This window comes from Acipenser ruthenus, chromosome 24 (genome assembly GCF_902713425.1).
Source record: "Acipenser ruthenus chromosome 24, fAciRut3.2 maternal haplotype, whole genome shotgun sequence".
Lineage (NCBI taxonomy): Eukaryota > Metazoa > Chordata > Actinopteri > Acipenseriformes > Acipenseridae > Acipenser > Acipenser ruthenus.
The window spans coordinates 6,494,946-6,519,863 of NC_081212.1; the positions used below are offsets into that span (position 1 = coordinate 6,494,946).

General features: G+C 40.4%; 1 protein-coding gene across 3 annotated transcripts in view; it reads right to left on the reverse strand.

Moving 5' to 3' along the window:
• LOC117429501 (sarcoplasmic/endoplasmic reticulum calcium ATPase 3-like) overlaps positions 1–24,918 on the reverse strand; it is a 77,772-nt gene that overhangs the window by 44,695 nt on the left and 8,159 nt on the right. For all 3 annotated transcript variants that reach the window (XM_058998233.1, XM_058998232.1, XM_058998231.1), the window contains exons 2-3: positions 9,775–9,792; positions 8,866–8,948 (exon numbers count right to left, since the gene is read on the reverse strand). Coding sequence is in view for 2 of the 3 variants with exons in the window: in XM_058998232.1 (XP_058854215.1) it covers positions 8,866–8,948; positions 9,775–9,792 (101 nt within the window). In the remaining variant the exon portion in view is untranslated. The remainder of the gene's footprint in view (positions 1–8,865; positions 8,949–9,774; positions 9,793–24,918) is intronic.

Sequence of the window (24,918 nt, forward strand, 5' to 3'; positions counted from 1 at the left end):
ATTTAGCTTTCACCCTGTCGACAACGGTCGATACATTCTCCTTAAACTGCGGTTTTACTTTGAAGGGCCACTTAATTTCCCTGTTGAGATGTGCCAGACAGTTTGTCAATACAGGACCCCTATGAATCCTTCTGTTAGCATCTGTCTGAAAGCCCTGTTATTAGTCTGTAAAAGCCATGTGTCTTTAGATCATGGTTTGCTATTCCCTCGTTTCATTGCTAGTGGTGCGGGAGACAGGGGTGGCCTATCTATCTGCAGAGCTGGTACACTATGGGTAGCAACAGTGTTCCTCTACTCAACTGCTCTGGATTTAGGAGTCAATCAAAATTTGCTTCCCATAAAACAAAAATCCTTCTTCAGTTGTGTAGGCATACTTGTACTCAACAGCTCCCAAAGAGATGCTTTCATTAACAAGCCTCAATGAAATCCAAACACAGAGTTCAGAGTTACTGGGCCATCCCTGGACACATTGCAAATAGAAAGATAAGAGATTGCTGATAAAATGACAAGGAGGAGGAAGATTTCAGACGATCTGTTTTTTTTTTCTAATGGTCTTTTTGCTTCAACGATACCTATCTTGACAGAGACTACTGCAGAAACCCATTCTTTGTGTACAGCACAATGAAAAACAAATATCACCCCCAGTTCATTCTGAATTCATTGGGAGTAAATGCATAACATTCGGGGTGGTGCTGCACTTGTGTGACGTCTTGCTTATGAAAATGCTTATTCAGAAGAGGTTATCTATCAGGGGTACCAAGATACATATTTAGTAAAGCGGTCCAAGAGGGGCAGCAAATGTCCCCCAAGTATGAAAAACCAGCAGGGATAGTTGATCTGAACCACTGCATGATTGTTATGGATAGCGACAGTGTACCCAGTGCATGTATCTGCTAATTACAGATAACTTTCACATCAGACACTTCAGAAATGTCCTGTTCATTGAGTGCTATATATACTGGAAAATGTTTTTTCTGCAGTGGTTCACCACAGGAAGCAGATCTATACAGCGCGCAGGATGTCTCTTTTGTTTAAACCAACTGGGTTCTCTAGCTCTTAACAGATTCTTATAATACCACTCCACCACTTTAATAATAATGCAGACAAAAAAGTACAAACACCTGCCATCTGCAGCACATACTTGTGTGCAAACAGGCTGTTCTATGCAATATTTAAAAGCTGCATCTCCCTGTCATTATGGGAAAGCAGATCTGACTGACTTGAGCAGAGGGTGCTACACAAGCTACATTGTATGAGGTATACTGAAGTGGTGAGTGTACAGGGCTATACTCTGCTGTTCCACATGGGTTCCTGGGTCCCCATGATTAATAACTCCAAACTGGTCTCAGTAGAAACTCGTTTACATGCAGATTCAATAGCCACTTGCAACTTCCTTCCGGTCCTTCATAAATCAACATCTGCACCACACCTGTCTCCAATTTAGGAAACCCTTTCAATTGTTTCAGCTAATCTACTCAGGTGACCTTTAGACCATGTGTGCCCGTTCTTCTTCCTCCCTTTGTGTGTACAGCCTTTGTGTGTTTGTGAGCTTCAGACACTCTTGGCAGTGTGTCTGGCTGCCAGTGTGCCGCACAGTTCTCAAACCCCCCAGAGCAAGCAAGACCACAGCCTCCCATTCAACAGCCTCTCAATCCAACATTAAGGTGGAATTTCAAAAAAGCGTCACAGGACATTTGGTCTCTTAAATAAACTCATTACTGTCATATAAGAACTGTAAGGAACTCACAAGGCCTGAGGATCATTTCTGTGCGTTATATACATGCAAGACGTGCGGTATTATTGGGAAATAACTTGGTAAGTCCAGTAATGTGCTGCGGTGTTTTGAAAAGGATAGTATTCAATAAATGCACGAGGTGATTCAAGAGGTGCATATAAGATGCAACCCATGGCAGCTCAGCTACGCATGCAAAACACAGAGAATGAGTCACATTCCAAAAATGACGATTCTGTAAGACTGCCCTGAGTAAGTGCTGCCATGTGAACTTTCCTGTAGCCTGCACTTTTTGTATGTTCCTGGCTGTCTCTGAGAGGACTGATGAAATCCTCAAAACAAAAAAATCACAAATCTGTTCTCCACATAGCTAGAAAGCAGCAAAATATTAATATCTACCAAAAAAAAAAAAGAAAAGCTTCATTTTCACATTGGTTTGAAAAAAAGGATCTAATTGCAATTACAAAAAAATATGAAACCGTGCGGTAAGCACAGAAGAATGTGAAATCCCACCCACCCCCATGTGTTTCCAGAAGGAAATGTGGACCATCTCCCATAAGTTCTTCCTACTTTACTAATGAGCCGTGGCTCCCTTGTGTCAAAATAAAGACGATCAAGCAAAAAAAATCCTCAATGATGTAAATCTATATGTTTTTTCATTAACCCCCATATCCTAATGGAAACCTCTGCTACAGAACAAAACCCTACCCTCCTGAGATACCAGCTGTCTGTGACATTGCACTGCCCTCCAAAGGGGTAGTGGTGTTTTTAAAGCCCTGTCTTGCAGAGGCTTCCTTCCACTGTGATCTTAAACAAGATGCTACCATGTGGCTATTGCCAAACAGACCAGTAACAGCTCTGACAGTCCCCCGTTGTCTTGGTAACAAGAAAGCAGAATGAAGCCGCCTGCCTGACAGAACATTCAGGGTGGTTTAAAAACAGTGTCCAAAATATACTTTTTAATAGAGCATGGGGGAAATTCAAAACCATTTCACTCCCATTGGCAACATTTTTCTAGAACCATCCAAACATTTGTTAACGTTACAAAATGAAAAGAGAAGGATGGTGGGAGATCCATCGTTCATCTTCAGTCCTGCTGAAAGCTTGGTGGGCTACAAGACGTGTTTTTGGTCCTGTATCACAATCCGATATATTTTGGAACTCACTGATAGACAACGCACGTCAATGACAGGACAGGTGATGTGTCTTGCAATACAAACGTGCAAGACGTTTCGGACTAAAGCCCTTCTTCGGCTCATTTAAACCTTTTGTATACATTTTTTTTCTTCATTTTTGTACCTCCTTACAATCAAACAGTCCATAATCCCTGGTAATGCCCGATGTGGAGAGGGTTATTGCTTTTATACTACAATGTTACAGCACAATGAATTATCATTTTTAATGTATTGATTTGATTTGAATTTTGTTAAGTATCCTTAATGGGCTTCTGCCAGTTTTTGAAGCTTGCATGGCAGGAGTATTCCAATAATCTCCGACCAGAAGACATCTTGTGAGGGTTACAACTAAATTGAACTCCTGTAGATGACATTACAGCTGGCTCTCACAACCCTGAGTTCCTCTCTGCAGTTTGAAGCTGATATCTTCTTCTGCCATCTTCAGCCTGAAATTGCTTCCTGTACTTTACATGCTCAGTACATTGCGTCAAATGCTTTATCGAAGGGCTTTGGCCTTCTTTTTTACAGATCGAAAAGATTACAAGAAATGAAATAGCCCAGAACAGGGGTCTCCAACCCTGGTCCTGGAGAGCTGCTGGGGCTGCTGGTTTTCTTTTCAACCAATCTCTGTGTTACTTAATTGAACCAATTATTGGCTTAATTAGTCAAGATTAACAGGTGTTCCAGATCTTTAGCCACTGATGACACCTATAAAACCTGCTGGATAGGGGCTCTCCAGGACCAGGGTTGGAGACCCCTGGCCTAGAAGTTATCAGGGAGTAGCCCTGAACGGGACTGCATACTGATTTCAAAGAACCGCTTTAAAAAATAACAGCGCCCCTGCAACAAAAAAATATATAAGTGCCTTGGGTTTTAATTTGAAATCTGGTCACAGGCAATGTGATCTATGAAATCTCTTCAATAGGGGCATGCAACATTTTTAAATGTATCATTGAAATCTACAATCTTTTTGTAGCAAATGGCACTACAGTAGTTACCAGACACTTTGCTGCAGGAACACATTTCCATAAGTGAATAACAAGTCTGACAATTTGCATGAACCTGCCTGAAGACATCACTGACACGCACGTGTAATTACAAGAGGCTATTCTTTCATTGTTCATTATTAACCTCAATCTGTAACACTGCCAAGAAGCAGTCTATGATAGAGTTGTAATGCAACAAGCACTAAAAGCACTGAGGCTTCAGATAGGTTTCACTTTACAGTACATTACTTTGTAAAAACAATTTGAGATCCCGGATACAAAACTCAATAAAACTAGTAAGGTATAATCACACTGTTCCTTACTGCATAGTAATAAGAAACGTATACAATCAAATGACAAACATTTCCAGAAGTCTGCATATCCACTACACTTGTCTTCTGTATAGAGGTCTACAGCCATGGCCAAAAGTTTTGCATCACCCTGTAGAATTAAAATGTTTTGCTTGATAAAGTCGAATGAAACCTGCTGAATAATGTTATGTTACCATATTGAATTGCATAGTTTTCCATATACTGTACTTAACGGAAAAATGTGACATTCTGAAATCAAACATGAAACACAGTACTATTATTATAGCTTCTGGTAGACTTTTGCGATAATACTTTGTAGTTTCTTTGATTACACGATGTTAAATAAAATATCTAAATAATGTTTATAAGGTTTATTTTTGTTACATCTCAATCCTAAAAAATTCTAGGTGATGCAAAACTTTTGGCCATAGCTTCTGTTTTCAGTACAAAATGGGGTCTTAGTGAACTGATCTAATCGTGGCAGAGCTAAGTGCAGACCCAATTTAAGCAAACGGGATCAAACTGGCATTTTACTTCATGTACTTTGGTTGGTTGTCACAACGTTATTTGTTTTAATGATTTAACAACAGCAGTGTTTAGATCTGGCACAGTTGAGATGAACTGAATAAACTCCTGATTAATCAGCCCTTGTACTTGTTCTCCTCACTTATTGCATACACTCTGTGGTGGTAAAAACAACGGAACCGTGGAAACACAGAGTGATAGCACAGCTGACAAATGACTAATAACGTAGTAATCACTGTAACTCCTGTGAATGCATGCAATCCCCTGTCGCTGCAGCAGTTTGATACCGCTGCGTTGCCTCAGGCCTTGTGAGTAGAACAAGGTCATATTTCAGGAGAGCTCAAGCTGGCTGCGTAATGAAGGCAGTCATGACGTGACGGGCTTCGTCCTACCAAGCAGCTCTTCGGATGTTAACCTTTTGTTAATAATGGATTATGATTTTCCAATTGAAACGTTGTTGTTTAACGACTAACTCAATGGGTTCAGGTCCCAGTTTTATATATAAAAGCGGAGAGAACACAAAGCCACTTTTTCAGGAACAGTGGCTTGAAACCTGGTTTGAGGCAACTTTGCTGCATCAAACCCCAAGTCTCCCCTGGTGTGCCATGCAGTGGCCTGAAACCTAGTCTCCTGAAACAAAGTTTCAAGCTACAAAGTGGCTTTGTGTTCCCTCAGCTTTAGCACTGCGGTCTATCTTTTGAAAACATGGTCAAAGTTAAAACCATTTATACAGCTGCAGGACAATGTGGGAGCAGGAGAGCTTCTGAATGGACAGGGTGATGGCTTATCACCCCTATACAGGTCAGCTAGGTATAAGAGTCCTTGGGGAGAGCAACTGTATACAGAAACTAAGTGAAGAACACACCCTGTTTAAAGCAAACCCAAACCAAGATACAGACTTTTATTTGCATTTAATAACAGTGTGTGTCAGAAGCACTAAAACACTAAAGTACGCTGTTCTGCCGATTCATTTCATCCCCCCTCTTTCATAAAGCTGTTTTGCCATATAAGGCATTTGTACCAGAAAGGGCAGAGAGGCATCAACACAGTCGAATCATTGCAGACTGATCCAGTCGCTTTCTTACTCAAGCCATCTTACAAGTGGTTAAAAAGCTAAAATACTGGCACTAGTATTGGCTTTATTGCTAGGTGTAATTTTAGTATGCCACGTTACGAAATCCCTGATTAAAAAAAGTATTGCATGTTAAATATACTGAATGTCAAATGCATTTACAGAATGTGTACTCATATAAAAGTGTATTTCTTTCTGGAGGTAGTGTGGTCCAGTGGTTAAAGTCCACGGCTTGTAACCAGAAGGTCACCGGTTCAAATCCCATCTCTGCCACTGACTGACTCACTGTGTGTGACCCTGAGCAAGTCACTTAACCTCCTTGTGCTCCATCCTGCGGATGAGATGTTAAATCAATGTCCTATTGTAAGTGACTCTGCATATAATGCACAGTTCACAGCCTACCTCTGTAAAGCACTCTGTGATGGTGGGCCACTATGAAAGGCGCTATATATATTATTACTATTATAGGGTTTCTATACAGTGAAACCTGAAATGACTCAACATTGAAGGTTTTTCAAGGTCTAAGGCCCATAACCACGTCATCATTTTTTTTTTTTTTTTTTAATGGTCAGTTTGCATTAAAATAAAAGTGATTTTGATATTACCGTTCAGTTGTGGTCCATTTGTTGCAGGTATTACTACACTACCCTGCCTTAGTTTTACTCCCACTTTGCTGTACATTCAAGTGGGGTCCTAATGCAGTACCTTCTGCACAGGGAGTGGCGCTCCAATGTGGTGAAGGATACATGGGGCAGTTTTTTCAAAAAACAGGTTATTGTATCGAACTCACGGTACAGTAACAACAGCTCTAGTAGCAAGTGATTTTCAAATGAAATGTGTTAATAAAATGAATCCGTTAATGCTTTGAAATTGAGTCGATGAGGTCGTTAATGAACACATTTCTCGTTAAAAAGCTTCATTGTCGCAAGTTACTTACATCACTTCCTGTCCCATTGACTAGATAAGGGGAACGTGTTAATCAAAATGCATGTTAACGAGATGAAGAAAAATGAATGGAAGCAGAATTCGCTGTTATAGAAACTACTAGCGTACAGGGAGACGGCTCTCCCACCAGCGAGCAGCAGCCAAATGGAAATAAAAAATAATGGGAGTATCTATTTTGTGTAGAATTTGTGAACTTTAATTAAAATTGTGCATTTTGTCATCCAGAATGTACATTTATTTAGAACACTTCACATATAAAATGCTGATTTACGATTAACTGGCGCATGGGTATAAATCGAACCGCATGGATTTAAAAATAAAATAATAAAAAAATAAATCCCACTTGTCATGTCCCCTCATTCAAGGGGATATTTTGTCACAGCTTACTATATACAGCTCTTTTAATGTGCATTTTGCAATCTTTTTTTGGTTAAAAAGAAAAAAAATATCTTTTTTTCTTTTTTTTTTTTTTGGATGGGGCAGTGGGTGTGGTAGACTTGCCAGCTCAAGTGTAGGCTATGTAGGCTTGGTTGGAATTTACTTTTGTTTGTACTTTAGTATGTACGATTGAAGTGCCATTTCTGTTTGTAGTTGTTCGTTATTATACATGTATGTAACACTTCATTATATATGTATTAAGCTTTTAAAACTATGATAGAACTCCCTTACCCAAAACATTTATGTTTATAATTAATTGCTCTGTGAATTCCTCTAATCATGCATTTTCTCTGGTACTCCGCGATAAATAAACTCAACATGATTAGAAGTAGCCACTGAACACTTACAGTATTAGAAAAACATTTTATATGCATACAAACGTGTGAAGGTGAACATGTACATTGTGCATAAAGTGTGGAGGGAGTCTGATAACATTACAAATACGTTGAGGCAAAATCCATGTCAATGATCTCGATCTCACATTCCTAGTGGATCTGTGTGTCCTTGTACGCCTGTTTTTCATTCTTGTGTGGATAAGACACAGGTGTTAAAAGCCAAGGACGCATTGCAAATCCACAATCACCTAAGGAAACTTTATTGTAATATCTAATATGCCATTTTCTATACCAAGATTTCATTATATACTCTTAGGTTTGTATTTGTATAATTCAAATACGATCTACAGTAGAGGTCAGCTGTCATATAATGTACGTATCCACAGTTGCATTGATTATATCTTGGTAGTAACATTACACTGGGTGCAAATAACGGTATATCATTTTAGCAATACAGCAAATGTTCCGTAAGGTTACAAATGGTTGAAACATGTGAATAAATCTTATTCATAACCACAAGTATAGAAAAGGCTCAAATATTTTCACAGCTACAAATATTGAATTATCTAGGTAGTTTGTAAGAAATTAACTTTGGTCCTCTCTCTGTACCGTTGGCATCACAGCCGCAGTCTGTTAAATTTCTATTTCAAGCTGAGTTATATAGTTAATTAAAACCCTCCTTTTCCAAGTGCAAATTAACTCCTGACAATTAACACGGATTTCCTTTTAAATTTCCCACGCAAACAAAAGAAATAGTCGCAAGAAGCCCTGCTCGTTAAGATAAACATTATTTTGTAAATCAACATCATTTCGGAAATCACATTAGCACGATTATTTAACAATGAAATAGGCATAACGACCGCTTGAAAATGCCAAAATCAATGCTACATACCGATTTGTTGATTAACACTGGAGTTATCATTTACGACCGTTTTAAAATCCTGCCCATGGGCTCCACTGAATTTAAAGAGGAAAATAATGTCTGCACCTGTAGAAAAACGATACAGGCCTCTCAGAAATGCGCTGTGACCTCATTAAGATCTGTAACAAATTCCCTGCTTTTCAAGCTGTGGAAATCATCGGCAAAGTTGTTAATGATGTTCATATGTTCAGAAAAGTCAAAAGCTTGAACTAGGTCAGGACCTGCCAGGGTGGCTATTTAGTGCCAGAGTCCTGGGTGAGCCTAGCGGTGCCAAGCTGTGCCTAGCTGTGCTACAACAGCCTGAAGCCAGCCAGGCCTGTGAGGCACACCAGACCGGCAGAGACAGCTGCCAGCCACTTGCCCACACTGACAGGTAGGGACAGAGAGAGAGAGAGAGAGAGAGAGAGTATAGACAGCTACTTACGAACGAGACGCAGGCTGCCAAGAGAAGAATCCGCACCAGAAGATCCTCAAACTGCTCAAACACCAGCTCCCATAGCGACTTGCCTGCAACACAGGATGCACATTCAAGCTCCCGCAGAGAACAGAAACACTGGGGGGGTATTCTGGTTAGCTCTTTGTATATAAGCTGGTTTGAACACTGATGTCTTGCTTGTTTATTCAAAGGCACTCGTATGGGGTAGTCACGCTGCTGAATCTACAGGCAGACTTTTGTTTACACAGGCTGGAAGTACATTATAACAATGTTGCATCTAAACTTCCTGGTGACTTTCGGGATCACCAAATAACTAAGATCTTTAAATTAAATAAAATATTGGCCACTGGTAGTGTGAATAAGGTCTAATCAATTTATCAAAAGAGTGGTGAATCCTTTTTATGTTTGACTGTGAATATTTTTATGACCTGAACACAGTTTGGCTGTGGTGCCACATACCAAAACATGATAAATGATGACCAAATCTTGCCAGACTGTGATAATGGACCATAGACTTCCCCTTGATATTTGTACATGCCTGCACCCGGTAACTCATGTTAAAAAAGACACCAGCTTCGCTACGCTTGTCTGATGTTCATGTATCACCCCACTGAGCTACGTTGAGTAAACAGGATACGCAGGTAATATAAGATATGATCCAGTTCCTTGTTGAGGGTCTGTATCTGTCACCAGGCAGACACGACATGGATTAGTCAATGTAACCCGCCCTCTCCCTCTCTGTATCCTGCATGCACTGTCCAATACTAAAGCAATGGGGAGGAGTAGAATCATGTTTACCTATGGGATTTATAGTCTAGTTCAACAGGATCTATTTGGGAGTTTTCAAAAGCCTATGGAAAATAAAAGGATTAATAGACTGGGAAAATCAATATTTACCTTTTTCTGCCGGCAGCTCTGTTGGTGTTTCAAACAAATCCCCGACGAACATGTAAAAAAGAAAAGGGGGCAAAAAAAGAAATACAAACATTAGTTATGTGAATTTAAAGACAGAATAAAATATAGTTAATACAACAGTCTGGAATAGTGTCATTTTTTCAATGGCCTTTGAAAAATGCAGTGCTGCTAGGGTATCTTTCTATTCTCAGCACTGTGGCATCATGCATAACTGTTTTTTTTTTACACTTGTATGTCACAGTACTGCTGCATCATTACCACAGACAAGCCAGCAGCACAATTCTCTGAAACTTTTAATAATGGTAACACCCCTTTGAAGTAGTTTATCATGATAGGGTCCTTGATAGGAATGCTACTGGATAGTTTATACAAGCGAAACAGGAACATGCTGGAAACATAAGAGCACCCTTATAAAAGTGCCAGACAGTAAAAGCATATCAAAGTGTAGTAGTGAGAGCATGGTAAAGCATAGGTAAGCAGTGTAAAGAATAGCGAGGCATGGTAAATGCATGGTATATAACCATGGGAAAAGGTTACAATTTCAGTTGTGAGATTAACTGGCCCTTTTTCCCTGCTTTCTGGCCCGACACACAGGTACAGGAGCTCTCTCACAGCACCTCAGCCCTTGACAGACTCCAGTCTGATGAATATACCAACTGTATCAGCACCAGTGTTTACTGACATGGCAACCCCAAAACCAAACCTCCGGTCCGCACAGCCCCTTTCACGCCACGCGGTTCAGGCGTGCATCAGAATGCACATTTTAAACCAACACAGGTCTCCCACATAACTAAAGGTACGTCTCGCCTCACCACTGTGCCCTGCGTCAATAAAAAACAGGCAATACAACGAGGTTTGACCACACTGTGGTAGAAACTGCAATATGGAAGGTTTGAGTTCATTTCTAAAAGAGAAACTCCACAGGAGACTGCCAACATTATACTGCACATTTATAGACTGCTTCCTAAACAGGTCAGGCAGCCAGGGCTTGTCAATAGGCAGAACAGAAGCTATCCGCAGTGGCAAATTCCATTAATCATCCGAAGGCCCTGGAGCAGATTTTCCATTAAAACATTCCCTCTGTGTAGACGTGTACTGTATTAAATGCTATTGGTGGACACAGGGGAGCTCGGCTCTGATAGGACCCATGCGTGCTCCTTGAAGACAGGCTTGCTGGGGTTTGCTGCCGCTGAAAAGATACAAAGCTTGTTTTCTTCTTGGTTTTGGTGCTTGTGGATTTAGTGCTTACAAAAGGGGCCGCTCTATTCCCACACTATAGCTTTCATTTCATATCTGCATTATGGCTACAGTTAGTAGATTAGGAGATGGTACAATATCAGCAATGGTTTTTGCTATTTAAAAATTCTTTGCAGGCATACAGTACTAGTGTCAACACCAGCTGTCGACCTGTAAAATGCTGTCAATAGATTTGATCCACAAGCTCCACTGCATCTTTCATACAGTCTGGTATCTAGCTACAGGGATGGAAATATGACTCCTATTGCATAGCAGTTTCACCCATTCTAGGTTTTACTATGAGCTTGATTAGCCACAGTGCGTAGGTAACAAGCTGAGGTGTGTTGTATTAAACTCATAGTAAAACCAGGAATGGTTCAAGCTGCTATGCAATGGGAGTCTTATTTCCATCCCTGAGCTACAGAATATGGAACAGCGGCTCATAGCACATGCCCATCTCAACAGGACCTGAAAAATAGCTCAATCAGATAGAATAGCTCAGTCAGTAATACTGTGAAAAAGCCACCTTGACTTACATTAACGTCATGTATGTTCTTATTTTAATGCCTACATATAAAATTATGATTATTGTTTTGCAAACATGTCTCACGCACCCCTGACAACCTGCAGGAACTTGTGCAAAGGAATGTCCGTGCCAAGTGTCACCACAAGTGGATAAGCAGTTCTCAAGATGTAGCCAAAAGTGTAAGTGTGAAATACGAATGGACGACTCCACTGTATATTCAGCAGCAGCAGCAGGAGATAAATAACATCATAATAAAAAATGGCTCTTGGTGACTAAAACCTGAGTCCCAGAAATACCATGTCCTCTCAGGATGATGTAGTACAGTGTGCCACTCAGTTCCCACACAACATGTGTTAAGAAATTAAACATTCATTTAGTATGAACAAAATTGAGAGAGCCTGGGGCACATGCTATATATTCTCACAGAAGATCTGAGACTAGATATATGCCTGGGTTGAGGAAAAAAAAAAATCTGAAACACCTGCCATAACACTGTCAGCAGGGCTGTAGGGCCGCCAGGACTGCAATGATTCATCACAACACGACTAAGGTTTTTAACTTGTTCTGCAGGGGTGTGTGTTTCTCAATAGTTCCTTCAGGGGTGGAAATATCAATCAAAGCCTGCTCTCCAGAATGGACCACAGAATCCCTTCATGAAGTAACAGTATCATGGATCCAGAAGCACCTGCCAACCAAGCCCCTACTATCACCCCTCAAGCATATTTGCACTCTTGCCCATCTTGACTGAATCTGGCTTCAAAAAGAGATATGCAGCTTTATATTTATATATATATATAAAATCATACTAGAAGACAGGTGTATCAGATTCTGTAATGTGATTTGTTTTTACTGCGTACTATATAAGATTGGTGTTTCTAATGTACCTTAGGCATGGCTTGGTACTTTGTCAGGTCAGTGGGTGTCTTTGTTGGCAGCCAAGTTCAGATATGTAATCCCAGCCTGTCTCAAAAGCTTTTTTTCCTCCCTCGTAGTGTGCATAATAAAGATGTGACAGCTCTAACAGGAACGGATCATCTCAATCAATCTCAACTCTGGAAATGAGTTTTCAATGGTTTTAATAAAATGTGTGCACCTGCTATCTACACCCTCAATCTGGCGAATAAGACAAGGATACAGCACAGTAATGAAACACACATATTGTTATGGTTCTAAAGTCTTTAAAATGGTACTATAACTGAAAAAAAGCAAAAACACATTTAAATGTCCAGGAAAATATGCGTTAAAAGTAGTGCTTATTTTTACTTTATTTTAAAAAAAATGCATTCATGCAGCTTGCTCATTCAACCTCCTTTGGCTTGAAAAAAAACATGTGCTTTGTTTAAAACTAAAATGCTCCTAGCAAAGTGGCCCGTACTTGCTTTGCAACCTGCCTCACCTTTGTGTGGATACATTTGTTGGTACAGTAATTGTGCCTTCTCCATGACTCCTATCTGGTTGCATTGCACGCATGGTTGAATAATTGCATACTTCAGTAGACCGGTCAGTTCTACTGTATATAATTAGATTATACATGTGTATGTTCGATAAAGTACAAAGACGTGTGGTAAAACATAGTAAAATATGGGAAACACAAAGTACAAGCATGGAATAAAAAACACTGGATATCAAAGTTACTGTGCAAAGGCACTTTTAAAAGGACGAGCGATTTTGAGAGAGATTATTCTGTTCTATTTATCTGACATAGAACGATGTAATAAGCTTGAAATAGTTCTCCCCACAGGCAGTTTCTCTTGTTTTCTTTGAGCCTTGTCGGGCACTGTCAACACAAGATGCTACCAATCATTTTGAAATGAAAGCTCCCTCCTTGTAGGAAAAAAAAAAAAAAGAATTATATTATATATATATATATATATATATTAATTTGTATTGTAGGGCTGCAGTGTGTGAGCGAGTTTCATTCAGATGACTAATCCTGTGCTGCCTTTCACCTCCTCTGCCGCCGCAGACCCAGGTACAAGTGTAGGTTTGGCAGCCCCGGGGTTTCACACCCCTACACACAGGCCGAGAGCTACGAGCAAGTGGGCGGGCAGCATTCACAGAACGGGCGGGGTCGCAGGAACGAGAGACTGGCATTTCACACACAAAGTAATGGAATGGACGGGCGACTGCTGAACCCAATTGCAATGGAATGCTGACCTCCCCGCGCACTGCAGGGGTTACCTCCGAAAAGACAAAGGATGACTAACACAGACAGCCGTGAGTGTGGCGGGGAGAGGTCAGGCAGAACACCAGAGGCATCTGAAAAGCAGTTTGTTCTGAATACTCATCTAGCTGTTGTATTGTATTTAAATTCTGCAATTAGCGTATATGCTTTTAAAAAAGCGCCAAGGCTATTAGAGAAAGAAAGGCATACAGGGGAGAACAAAATGTCTGTACTTTAATCCATTTGTCAAACCATTAAGCGGAATATGTCATTAAAAAAGGAATTTGTTTGTGCACTGCTGTACTTGAAGAGGTATTTAACAAGGTAGACGAAATAATTAGGATCTATCCAGAATGAATTTAATGGATTGTGCCAAGGACAAAGAAACAATCGTATTATTCTTCCTGATGAGAAAGTCTTAGATGCAGCTAGCTGACCCAACTCTTTACAGTAGTTGCTATTGTCCTGCAGTGAGCTACTGTACTATTGCAATATTTGTTCTGTACCTCTCACAAGGGTGAAAGGAAAGATGATTTTGGACTCTGAGAAAGCCAAGGATGTTTTTTTTCATAATTCGATTATACCCCAGAGAACACACTAATCACTGTGTGCCAATAATAGGCTGGATAAGCAGGACACTGTTAAACCATGATATTGTTGCAAGACTATTTTTATACAAATGACATGCGGCAACTCAGTTGGTCTTTCCTGGAAATATTTCAGGTAAAAAATAAAAATGACACCACATGGAAAGAACGCTGTGCTTCTTGTTAAGGCAGGTGCCCAAAAAAACGCTCTTCCACCGTCAGGAACCATTGCATGCTGGAAAACAAACCCTAACGACACAGACAGATTTCAGGGAGACAGGTAACTCTCAAGAGTAAAATTCTGGAAAAAAAAAAACAACTGTGCACAGTTTTGGTCACCTCACTACAAAAAAGACTTCATTGCACTGGAGAAGGTACAGAGAAGGGCAGCTAGGCTGATCCCAGGACTGAATGACATGAGCTATGAGGACAGGTTAAAAGAATTAAATCCCTTCAGCCTGGAAAAAAGAAGGGAAAGAGAGGACTTGATTGAAGTCTTGAAAATCATAGATAAGTTAACTCAAGACACGACTTCAAATGTAGCACAGAGAGAAGAACAAGAGGGCATAAATGGAAGTTGAGTAAAAGAAAGTTTAGAACAGAAGGTAGGAAGCACTTTTTTGCAGATAGCTGTATATGCATGGAGTAGTCTACCAGGTGTAAGTAGTAGGATCTAAAACACAGGGAACATTTAACCCTTTGCGGTCCATTGTCGGACTGGGTCCGACATTGCAATTATTCCTCACAGGTCCTTTGTCGGACTGGGTCCGACATCATTATAGCAACGCAATAAACGGGTGTTTAGTCGTTTTTTCTCCGGAAAAAGCCGAGAAAACCATTCAATTGCCGAGTGGTAGCGACAGGAGCAGAGACAAGTCGGGGGAAAAAAAAAAAAAAAAAAAAAAAGGCGTATTTCATGAATAGTCATACATGGTATCAGGTATCAGATAATGGGCGTCCATAATAAACAAGCTGGCTAAGTGCGTCAGCGCACTGAGACTATCATGGACATTTGCAGAGCTTTTTTCAGATGTTATAGTAATAAAATAATGACTTGGATCGCATTATTGAGGAGTTTGGTGATAAAACGAGTGATCTGGAGATGATCGATCGGTATGTACGACTATTATTATTATTATTATTATTATTATTTATTTCTTACACAGCTGAACGCTATAGCAAACAAAAGGCTGGGGAGGGGCTGGAGATGCCTAGTGTGTGCTTTGTTGATATGCAGGGCCATTTAAACCCGTTTGACTGTGAAAAAAAATACTTTTAAACAGCGCGTATAAAATTAACTGCGCGTGTGAAAATTAATTAGACCTGGCGTGCCTGACGCGCGATTAATAAATGGACCGCAAAGGGTTAAAAAAAAGACTAGGTTATGTGCTTTTAAAATTAGTTCCCCCCAGTAGGGAAAAATGGTGTGATAACAAGGGACGAGCCTTTAATGGGCCGAATGGCCTTTTCTCATTCTCAAACTGTTATGTTCTTATAACTATACAGTACAATTACAATACCAATGTATTACCCGGATGAAACCACAAACCGGCAGACCACAGCATGTCTGCTATATTTAAATACTTAAGTACTTTGGAAGTACAAACAAAGTAACTAAGCAGTGTTTCAGTAGTGCCTTCTTATTAGAGTAGAGCTGTATTCTTCACAGTTAAAATTTGTTTTAGCAATGCACTATATTTTAAGTAACTAAATTATTATTATTATTATTATTTTTTTAATTTAGTCGTTGCCAATTGGTTTTTATTATTTTCTCCCTTATTTTCTCTCTTTGAAATGCCCAATTCTTTTTTAGGCTCAGCTCACCGCTACCACCGCTGCGCTGACTCGGGAGTGGCGAAGATGAACACACGCTGTCCTCCGAAGCGTGTGCCGTCAGCCGCCCGCTTCTTTACTGCGAACTCACTGTGCAGCCGCCTCAGAGCTACAGCGTCGGAGGACAACGCAGCTCTGGGCAACTTACAGGCAAGCCCGCAGGCGCCCGGCCAGACTACAGGGGTCGCTGGTGCGCGGTGAGCCGAGGACATCCTGGCCGACCTAACCCTCCCTCCCCCCGGGCGACGCTCGGCCAATTGAGCGCCGCCCCCTGGGAGCTCCCGTCCACGGTCGGCTGTGGAATAGCCTGGACTCGAACTTGCGACGTCCAGACTATAGAGCGCATCCTGCGCTCTAGCGAGTGCTTTTACTGGATGCGCCACTCGGGAGCCCAAGTAACAAAATTCTTAAAAACCAAAGTATATAACGTATTGCTTAAATAGTCTTGCAAGTAAATCAGTTAGAATAGCAGGACATTGGCAAACCTTTACTTCAGGAAAAGTCCAAATATTCTGACACTACAGAGAACTGCCTCGGTTATGTGGTTTTATTTCCCTCACTGGGGCCATCATAGGCGCTGTCTGTCTGAAACGAGTGCCCAGAACTCCAGCTTTTTTTACCTACAACTTAAATTCCCTGCTCTGTAATGTTTTTATTGCTGCATTGCTAACTGCTTCCTGGAGCTTTTTTTTTTTTTTTAATAACAGAGGCCTGCTGGTAAGGAAAGGGAGGAAAGCAGGGGGGGGGGGTGGGGTTGGGGTTCCCTTCTCAGACTGGAGCCAAGGATTCCCTCTCCTGGATTTTGTCAGTCAGGCCTGCCTAGGCACATTCCAGAATACTGACTTCAACACGCCTTCTTCCACTGCACACACACACACACACACACACACACAGCAAAACAAGAGCCAGCTGGTTTACACACCATCAAAAGGTGGACAAGGCATGGAAACAGTTGCCAGCAACACTGGATTAGGTTCAAGTCCATGTCCTAGATTTAGAAAGGGAAAAGCTACATTGATGTAGTGAATTATAAAGCACATGACCCCGCTGGTGGTACAATAGGGGGCAGTGGGGCAGGTTAGGGAACTTGAGACTGGATCTCTCTCTCCATCTCCATGCTTTCCAAGCATTGGGTTTCATCCACCTTCCATTCTGAGCTTCAAGACCTCTGTTGTTGGCAGTGCTCTTTTGCAATACAGCAGAAGCTACGCAACCCATTGGATGACAAGTCTGTTACCATGGCAATTTTCTTTTATGCCAAGTATTCTTTCCAGTACCTGTCTAGTCAGGCAGATAGTCAGTCTGACCCAGCCAGACTATTTCTCGAGGGTTAATCATATCTTATAATATGTAATAGATACTTTTTTCCAGCATTTTTCCAGCACTACTCTACTTTCTATTATTATTTTGTTAAACAACATCTAATTACACAGTGCACAAGATAAATGGCTTCTCCATTCTCCCATGAAAGGTTAGGAGCAAGGGCACTGGAATTAACTAATTATACATGTAATCTTTTTTCTGCATTTATTTCCCTGAGCGGATTCTTGGCTTCGGGAACTCGAAACATTGCCACTCCAAGGCTGAGCTATGAGTCTCACTGGATTTATGCTGCCCATGGTCATTGCCCAGTCTCGCTTAAATAAAAAATGTTATTAAAATGATGAGCCTTTTTGCATACCATAATAAAGAGGCTTTGACTCAACCCATAATCAAATGAACTGCAGGACGTAACTACTGCTGCCAGGTAACTGAGACTCCTAATGTAAGACTTCTAAGGGGATTTAGCATTAACCAGTTACTGACTGGACTGTACCAGTGAATGTTAACCATTGCTGACACTCAGTGAGGCTGCCGTCAATGGAGCCTAGTAAAATAAAGAAACGTTTTAGTCTCGTACACAAATGGATCGCCACAGGCATAACTTTTAATATAAAATACTTTTTTTGCATCATTTTTCAGATTTATTTTAAAACCCTTTTTTTTTTTTTGCACAAAGCATTCACTTAGAAAGATTCAAGTAGACTATTTCTCTTTCTGCACTCTATTTTTTTTTTAACCCTCCCTTTGGTTTTTGTGAGGTTTCATGGAATGGTTCAGAGTTCTGCCGCTGGATTTACTCATCACTTTTCTCCGTTGTTGTTTCGCTATGTTTTTTCTACTTCATGGTATTGTACAGAACATTGGTCACAGGCACATTTGTGTACTTCTCGTAAGGTAGACAGCATGATAATATTTTGACATTGAACAAATTTCCAAAAATGTTAAATAAAAGGACATTTAAACATATTTATCGAATGGTAGAAAAGCAGCGAGCACAGAGCGGTAGACAGCAAGGACTTCAGTTCCCCTACCAAATACATCAGCACTGGAGAATTCCAGATCATGCTAGCTGCAGTCGTGGGCACAGCACTGCTCTTGCGGGCGCATACTTTCCTATGGGCACAGCTTTGAGGAGCCCTGTTATAGAAGCAGCAGGTTTTAAAGCTTGGTGATTAGAGCCGAACTGCAGCACTTGAAAAATGAAGCAATTCACCTTAACTACCTAGCGATAAAATGAGTCACTTCAAAGGGTTTCATGTTCTGTGTTCAGCACTGCAAGCATTCTCTGTAATGCCCTGCGCGTCACTTTCACTAAACTTGTTATTTTCCAATATGCAGATCTGCAAAGAGAGAACGTCACTGAAGTGAACCCAGGGCAACGTACGGAATTAATGGAACCGTGTTTTGCAAATGCACGCTTTTACCAGTTGCTATTAGAATTTAAAATCCTAAGTTGTGCTGCACACTGCTTCTCTGTGGGTATTTATATACACAGACCCACCGATTTGAACAAAGCAGGGACAATTTCAACTTCTACAATAGTATCATTACAATAGTATCATTGCAAGACATCTCTTTACAAAAGATGCATTGCAGTGGTATAGTGCTGTAAATGCTTAGGAAATAGGAGATTATCAATAGCATGGTGAAGCACGTAAGCATAGTAAATCACAGATATATGTGGTTTTACAACATTAAAAAAATGGTTGACTGAAAAATGACCATGCAAGTGTTCCTCAATTTTATAAAGGTTTGTATAGAGTAACACAAGTCACATTGGTCTACAGTTTTTATAGGGGAAAATATACTGCTGTCCTGCGCTAGATCTAAGAATGTAATGAGATCAGAGAGACCAAATCAGAGAGCCGGAGACTGCAGTCAACAGGTCAAGGGGATCACCATAAATGGTCACACAGCCTACGTTGGAGCCGTTAAGCTGAAACATTGTATGTATTTTGCACCAATGCACACTTGCAATACCACAATACCATATTAGGACCCGTTTTCTAGTCTCAAAACCACTATGCAATGTTGTTCTGAATCCATTGTGTTGATAACGCTGTGGTTCGCCAATGGTTTTGCTGGGGTTTCTTTGGGTAATACACTGGGATTATAATGGTATCTCAATGGGAATTTTCTGTAAAGTAACTGTACTTGTACTATATATTAAATGTATTCTGCGCTATAATCTGTATTTATAGAACAAATAGACATCTGCAGTCTATTGTTTTGTTGTCTTAATGGTCATCCATACACTAAGAGAAGTGCAATTTTCTGGTCATCCACCATCTTGTAGGTTCTCTCAATGCACACTACACCCAGTTTTCATACAGATGTTTAAAAAGAAAACCCAAAACAACACATTTCAAGACTGATGTTTCTTGTAGTCTTATAAAATACAAGAACGTTACTGTTTTTATTTTGCTGTTGTTCTATATATGTACAGCTCCTTTCCCTAGTGCTGTACACAGATGTCTCCAATACAAAAGCCCTTCAGGCTCTCAGTTCATCTTTGCAAGCTGTAATTACACTCACACAGGTCACTACAAAGTGCAAATATCTTCAAATACGGTTTCGTCCACACAGCAAGCTCAATGCAGGCATATCTTTATTTCACCACAATCAGATTAACCAGAAGTATCACAAGGGGCTGAATAGCCAGAAGATCAAGAGCCTTCTTTGATGTTTTTGAATGCATGCAGAGCCTGGGACAAAGGGAGGTATTCAGTATTTTATCTCTGGTCAGTTTTTAAAATATACATATCTGAACCTCCCTATTATTTACCTTCTTTTACTTTACAGTTTTCCTTATTTGTTCCGCAGCATTATACCACACTGCCTTCATTATGTTTAACTACACTTTGCTGTGCCTATATTACCATGGCATACTGCTTACATCTTTAACAAGTGTGGCACTGGTTTCTCCTTCCTCTCTGACTTGCAGTCTCCAGAATGTTTCGTTCAGATATTTCACACCAACATTACTTCATTTATTTCCAGCAAATCACATGAAATTAACAAATAAAATGTCCTGTCCGTGGACAGACCTTGTTTGCTTACATTCCCCAAAAGGAGTTTTAAATAAATCCTGTTAGCCACGTTTGTCAGTTCACACTCCTGCTCTGGCGTTGTCAGCCGATGTAGAGTGCTGGATTGCGGGGCTGGCACAGGACTAGCCTTGGGGAGCAGGTCCCTATGAGGGCATGTGACAGAAATACAATGAGTTCTGGTGATAAATCTTCCTCCCGACCTGTGAGGGCGCTAAAGAACGGGAGGAGAAGTATCTGGAAGGGCTGGCCTGACAGTTCGTTTCCAGGACCGGGAAGTGGGTCAGCCTGGAAAGAAGCGAGACTCTGTTGTAAGACCGTATTGATTTGACAGGTAAACGAGGGGCAGCTACAAGTAATAAGGCAGCTGCAACCGTTTACCTAGATATCATGCGGGATTACATATAGGGGCCAGGGTAACGCTGTTCTTTTCCTTCGTTTTGGGTAAAGCTCGAGAGAGAGAAGGACTGAGAGAGGAGCTCTCAATAACAAATAGAGACGTGTTATGTGTTTTTGTGTTGTGTTTGTCTGTGTTGTAATTGTTTGTGTTTTTACATCACCAGACAGTTAGAGCACACCTCCGGAGCTGTCGCCGAGGGTCAGCACAATCCGGAACACCACTGCACTACCGTCACAAAAATACTTGTGTTTGCACTAAGCACCAGCACGACTGCACTCACCCAGGACTGGTGACCGTGTGTTCATTTTTGTTCGGGACTGTGCCCTGTTTTGTTATCCCTGTGCTTTACACATTGGTGTGTATAGCCGGGAGTTTATTATTTGACGGTCACCAGACCTGGATTATAAATAAAGCACTGTTTTTCCACTGTATACCATTGTCTGCCTGTCACTCCTGCATCGCATCACCGCTACACTTGTTCCCCTTCACTAGCCACTTTGCCACAGGGCACTACAATGCTGAATGAATGAGCTGAGGCCTCAAGCACACACCTTTACAGTTACCCACAGTTAATTACCCATGTGATCTTCACATATGGGCTTCAACTGCACCCCCCCATGGCACCCTCTTGGCTTGCTCTGTGCCAGTACCAAAATCTGGCACTCTACGTCAAACAGATAAGCCACAGCATGTGTAGATTTACCCCATGCCAAGCGACTTTATCCCAGTCCTGTATAAAGGCAAGGTAGTTACAAAATAACATACAAACCATATTTAAAGGAGTATGGGACAGTACATCTTTATTGATCCCTTCTCTCCACAGTGCCCTGGGATTCTGTTATCTTTAGTGACAGTATTATTTAGTTTCTTGCTGCACAGTAATGTGTTTTTTTCATTTTTTATTTTACTTTGTCCTGGTGATATTTTAAGCAGTTATGTTTTTGTTTGATTGTAACAGTATATTTACATTGCTAAGTATTTGGTGGTTAACAAAATATTTCTTATCTGTACTGGCACATTTACCAACATGCTACTTTTATTTTTAGAAAAGAAGTGAGCCTGTCACGTTTTACAATGCAGTACTGGGTTCAAATAGCCAGTTGCACATTTGATTCATTCCAATTCAAGTCACTTGTGCTTCCTTTTTTAAAGTAACTCTGCACCTCTGTGTCACACCCCACATGTTGTTTTTAACACAACTCAATTTGAATTTCACTTATACAGCGTGTCAAACTGACACAGGGGAATTCTACAGAGTCGTCAACCTCCCACCTCCCACCCCTACCCCCACCCCCGACCTGTTCAGAGTGCTCAGTCTAAACAGGATAGCTCCTCCGTCATGCAGCAGAGGCATGTCACATGATGTGCATCAAGGAGACAAGGCACTGCTTAACATGTCACTCACAGAACAGCATCATGAAGAACGCAGCAGGCAGGAGGTGTTAACAGTACAGAGTTTAAACACCAATCTTCTCAGAAAAATTGATGTTGTGCTTATTGTTAATACAGTAGTAACTAAACAGTACAGGGACGGAAGCAAGACTCCCATTGCAAAGCAGTTTGTTCCATTCCTGGTTTTACTATGGTTTTACAAGATGCACCTGTTTGTTAGTAGCTAATCAGGCTTGTAGTAAAACCGAGAATGAGTGAAACTGCTATGCAATAGGAGTCTTATTTCCAGTGTATTTCATTTAATAATTGTATTTAAGATGTATTTAATATTCAGTATTTATTCATAGTCTATTACAAACATAAGTGTTGTACATGTGTAGTCTTATACATATTAATATTACATCCTTCCACTGCGGTGATGTGTAGAGAGGTCTCCAAACTAGAACTACACTCCAATGGGAGTGAAGGCACCACCTGTTCTCTTACTGAACTTTCAAACCAAGATTTAGGCGTGCAAACGAAAATTAAACCATGTGAGAAAATGTGGTTTGTTACAAACTGCCTTTAAATTACTGCCATGGTAAATGAAACATTTCATGGGTGCCCCATAAAACAACGTTGTATTTTATTACAACGTTTAATTTCAGTACTGCTACACATAAATAAATACCTAGTTTTCTGTCATTCGGAAATGGGTGACTACAATAACCGATCATAACTTCCTCCAGTGTATTAGCAAAATTACTGATTGAAACAGCAAATATCATATGCAGTATACTGTATTTAACCAGCCCCATTTCTGCCTGTGTGTATATATCACATATTCTCTGCCTGACTTGCTGCAGTGAGCCAAACAGTAATGCAGTGACTAATGTATGAATGAGTATTACAAGCACACATTTGCAGAAACTATAATACTGGTATCCTGGTTCAAACGTTAGTGGGGGAAAAGTACTCCATTATCATAACCAGCTTCACTAGAATTAACTTTGTAACAGTTCTGAAAAGGAAATAATTGGCCACTCTTGTACACAGGAGTATAAATCAGCTATCAGCGATCAGTAATCAATACTTTACTTCACTGGCAACCAATGTAAATTTCTAAAAACTGGAGTTATGTGGTGCACGATTAAGTATTCAGGCAGCCACGAAGCTTAGAAAGAGTACCAGTTACGCGGAACATAAACTGTGTTTGGTATTTGAATACTATATTTATTTTATTTAGCTTCAACTTTAATTCTCTAGTTTTTGCTTGTGTTTTTTTTTTTACACAACAGTAGTACTTCCCTCAGAGCTACCGATTAAGCCAGTGCTTTTCTTAAGTTAAACAAACTATACAAAAGGCACCTTTGTACCAATAGGTTTTATAGAGATACTTCCCCACAGAGCATCAGAAACAAGTACAAACCATCTCTGTGTTGCATTTTATAGCTCTTCAGCCACAGATGTCTGTATCAGTAGTAAAATGCTTGCACACATCCTTCAATGGTAACATCTGTCCACCAAAGTGGCATATTAGCTGTGACAGTCACTCGGTCTGTTCAGGGATGCCAAACTATTTTAACAAGCCAAACGGGAAATAAGCAGTGCATGCCCCAACACACAAACCACAAAAACACGTTTGGCAGCCTAATGTAGGTAAAACTACGGGGTTACAGACTGTTAACATACATTTCTGGCAGTTCTATTAATAAATGCTTTATTGCACGACTTATAGTGTGATATAACGGGGAAACCCAGCACTGTATTTTTTTTTTAATTTATCCGTTTACAAAGTATATGTAGTAAGGCAAGCCCAGTAAATCACGTTATGCTCATATAATAATGGTGAAATAAAGGGAACTCATATATATGGCACTATAAACTAAAAGAAATGGCTGTGGATAAAGCTGTCTGTAGTTGTATATTTCAAGTCCAGCAGCCATGATATAAAACAGCAGCATTTCCACATCTGGTTAGAATGAGCTGTAACTGTTTGGCCATTTAACGCAACTTGTCAGGCACGTACAGTATGGAATAAAATGTGTGCTTACATTAGTTGGGTTTATTAACTTTCAATCTATGTTACCTCAATATTTCACAGCGATTGCCATAAAGAGAAAGACCATGTTCAAGCACAGCTGGGTTTAAAGAAATGGTCAGTTGTAACCGATAATATTTAGCATCGTTTACAACAATACCAAACGTATTACTCTTGGCAAGATTACCCTTATAAAAATGTACCATAGTAAACGCATAGCAAAGTGTAATAAAGCATAGGTAACCAAGAAGAGCGAGGCATGGTAAATCATATTAATAAACATGGCAAACCAGGGTAAACCATGGTAAATGCATAGTAACCATGCTAAAAACATGATAAAAACTACAAAAATGCCATGCAAAAATCCTGTGGTAAACGTTTCCTGGGGTATGCACATACGGCACTTAGCAAAGAACAAGGGACAGAACTGCACTGCGAACAAATACAAAGTCGACCAATCATCTGTTGCCACGTAACTCCCACTCTTTAGCAAAATCAATCCGCATTGTGCGTGACTGCTATCTCTTTCACACAACTGAAGTTCAGCTATTTAACAATGGATCTTGTATTCAACTACAAATGACAACTCATATAACAA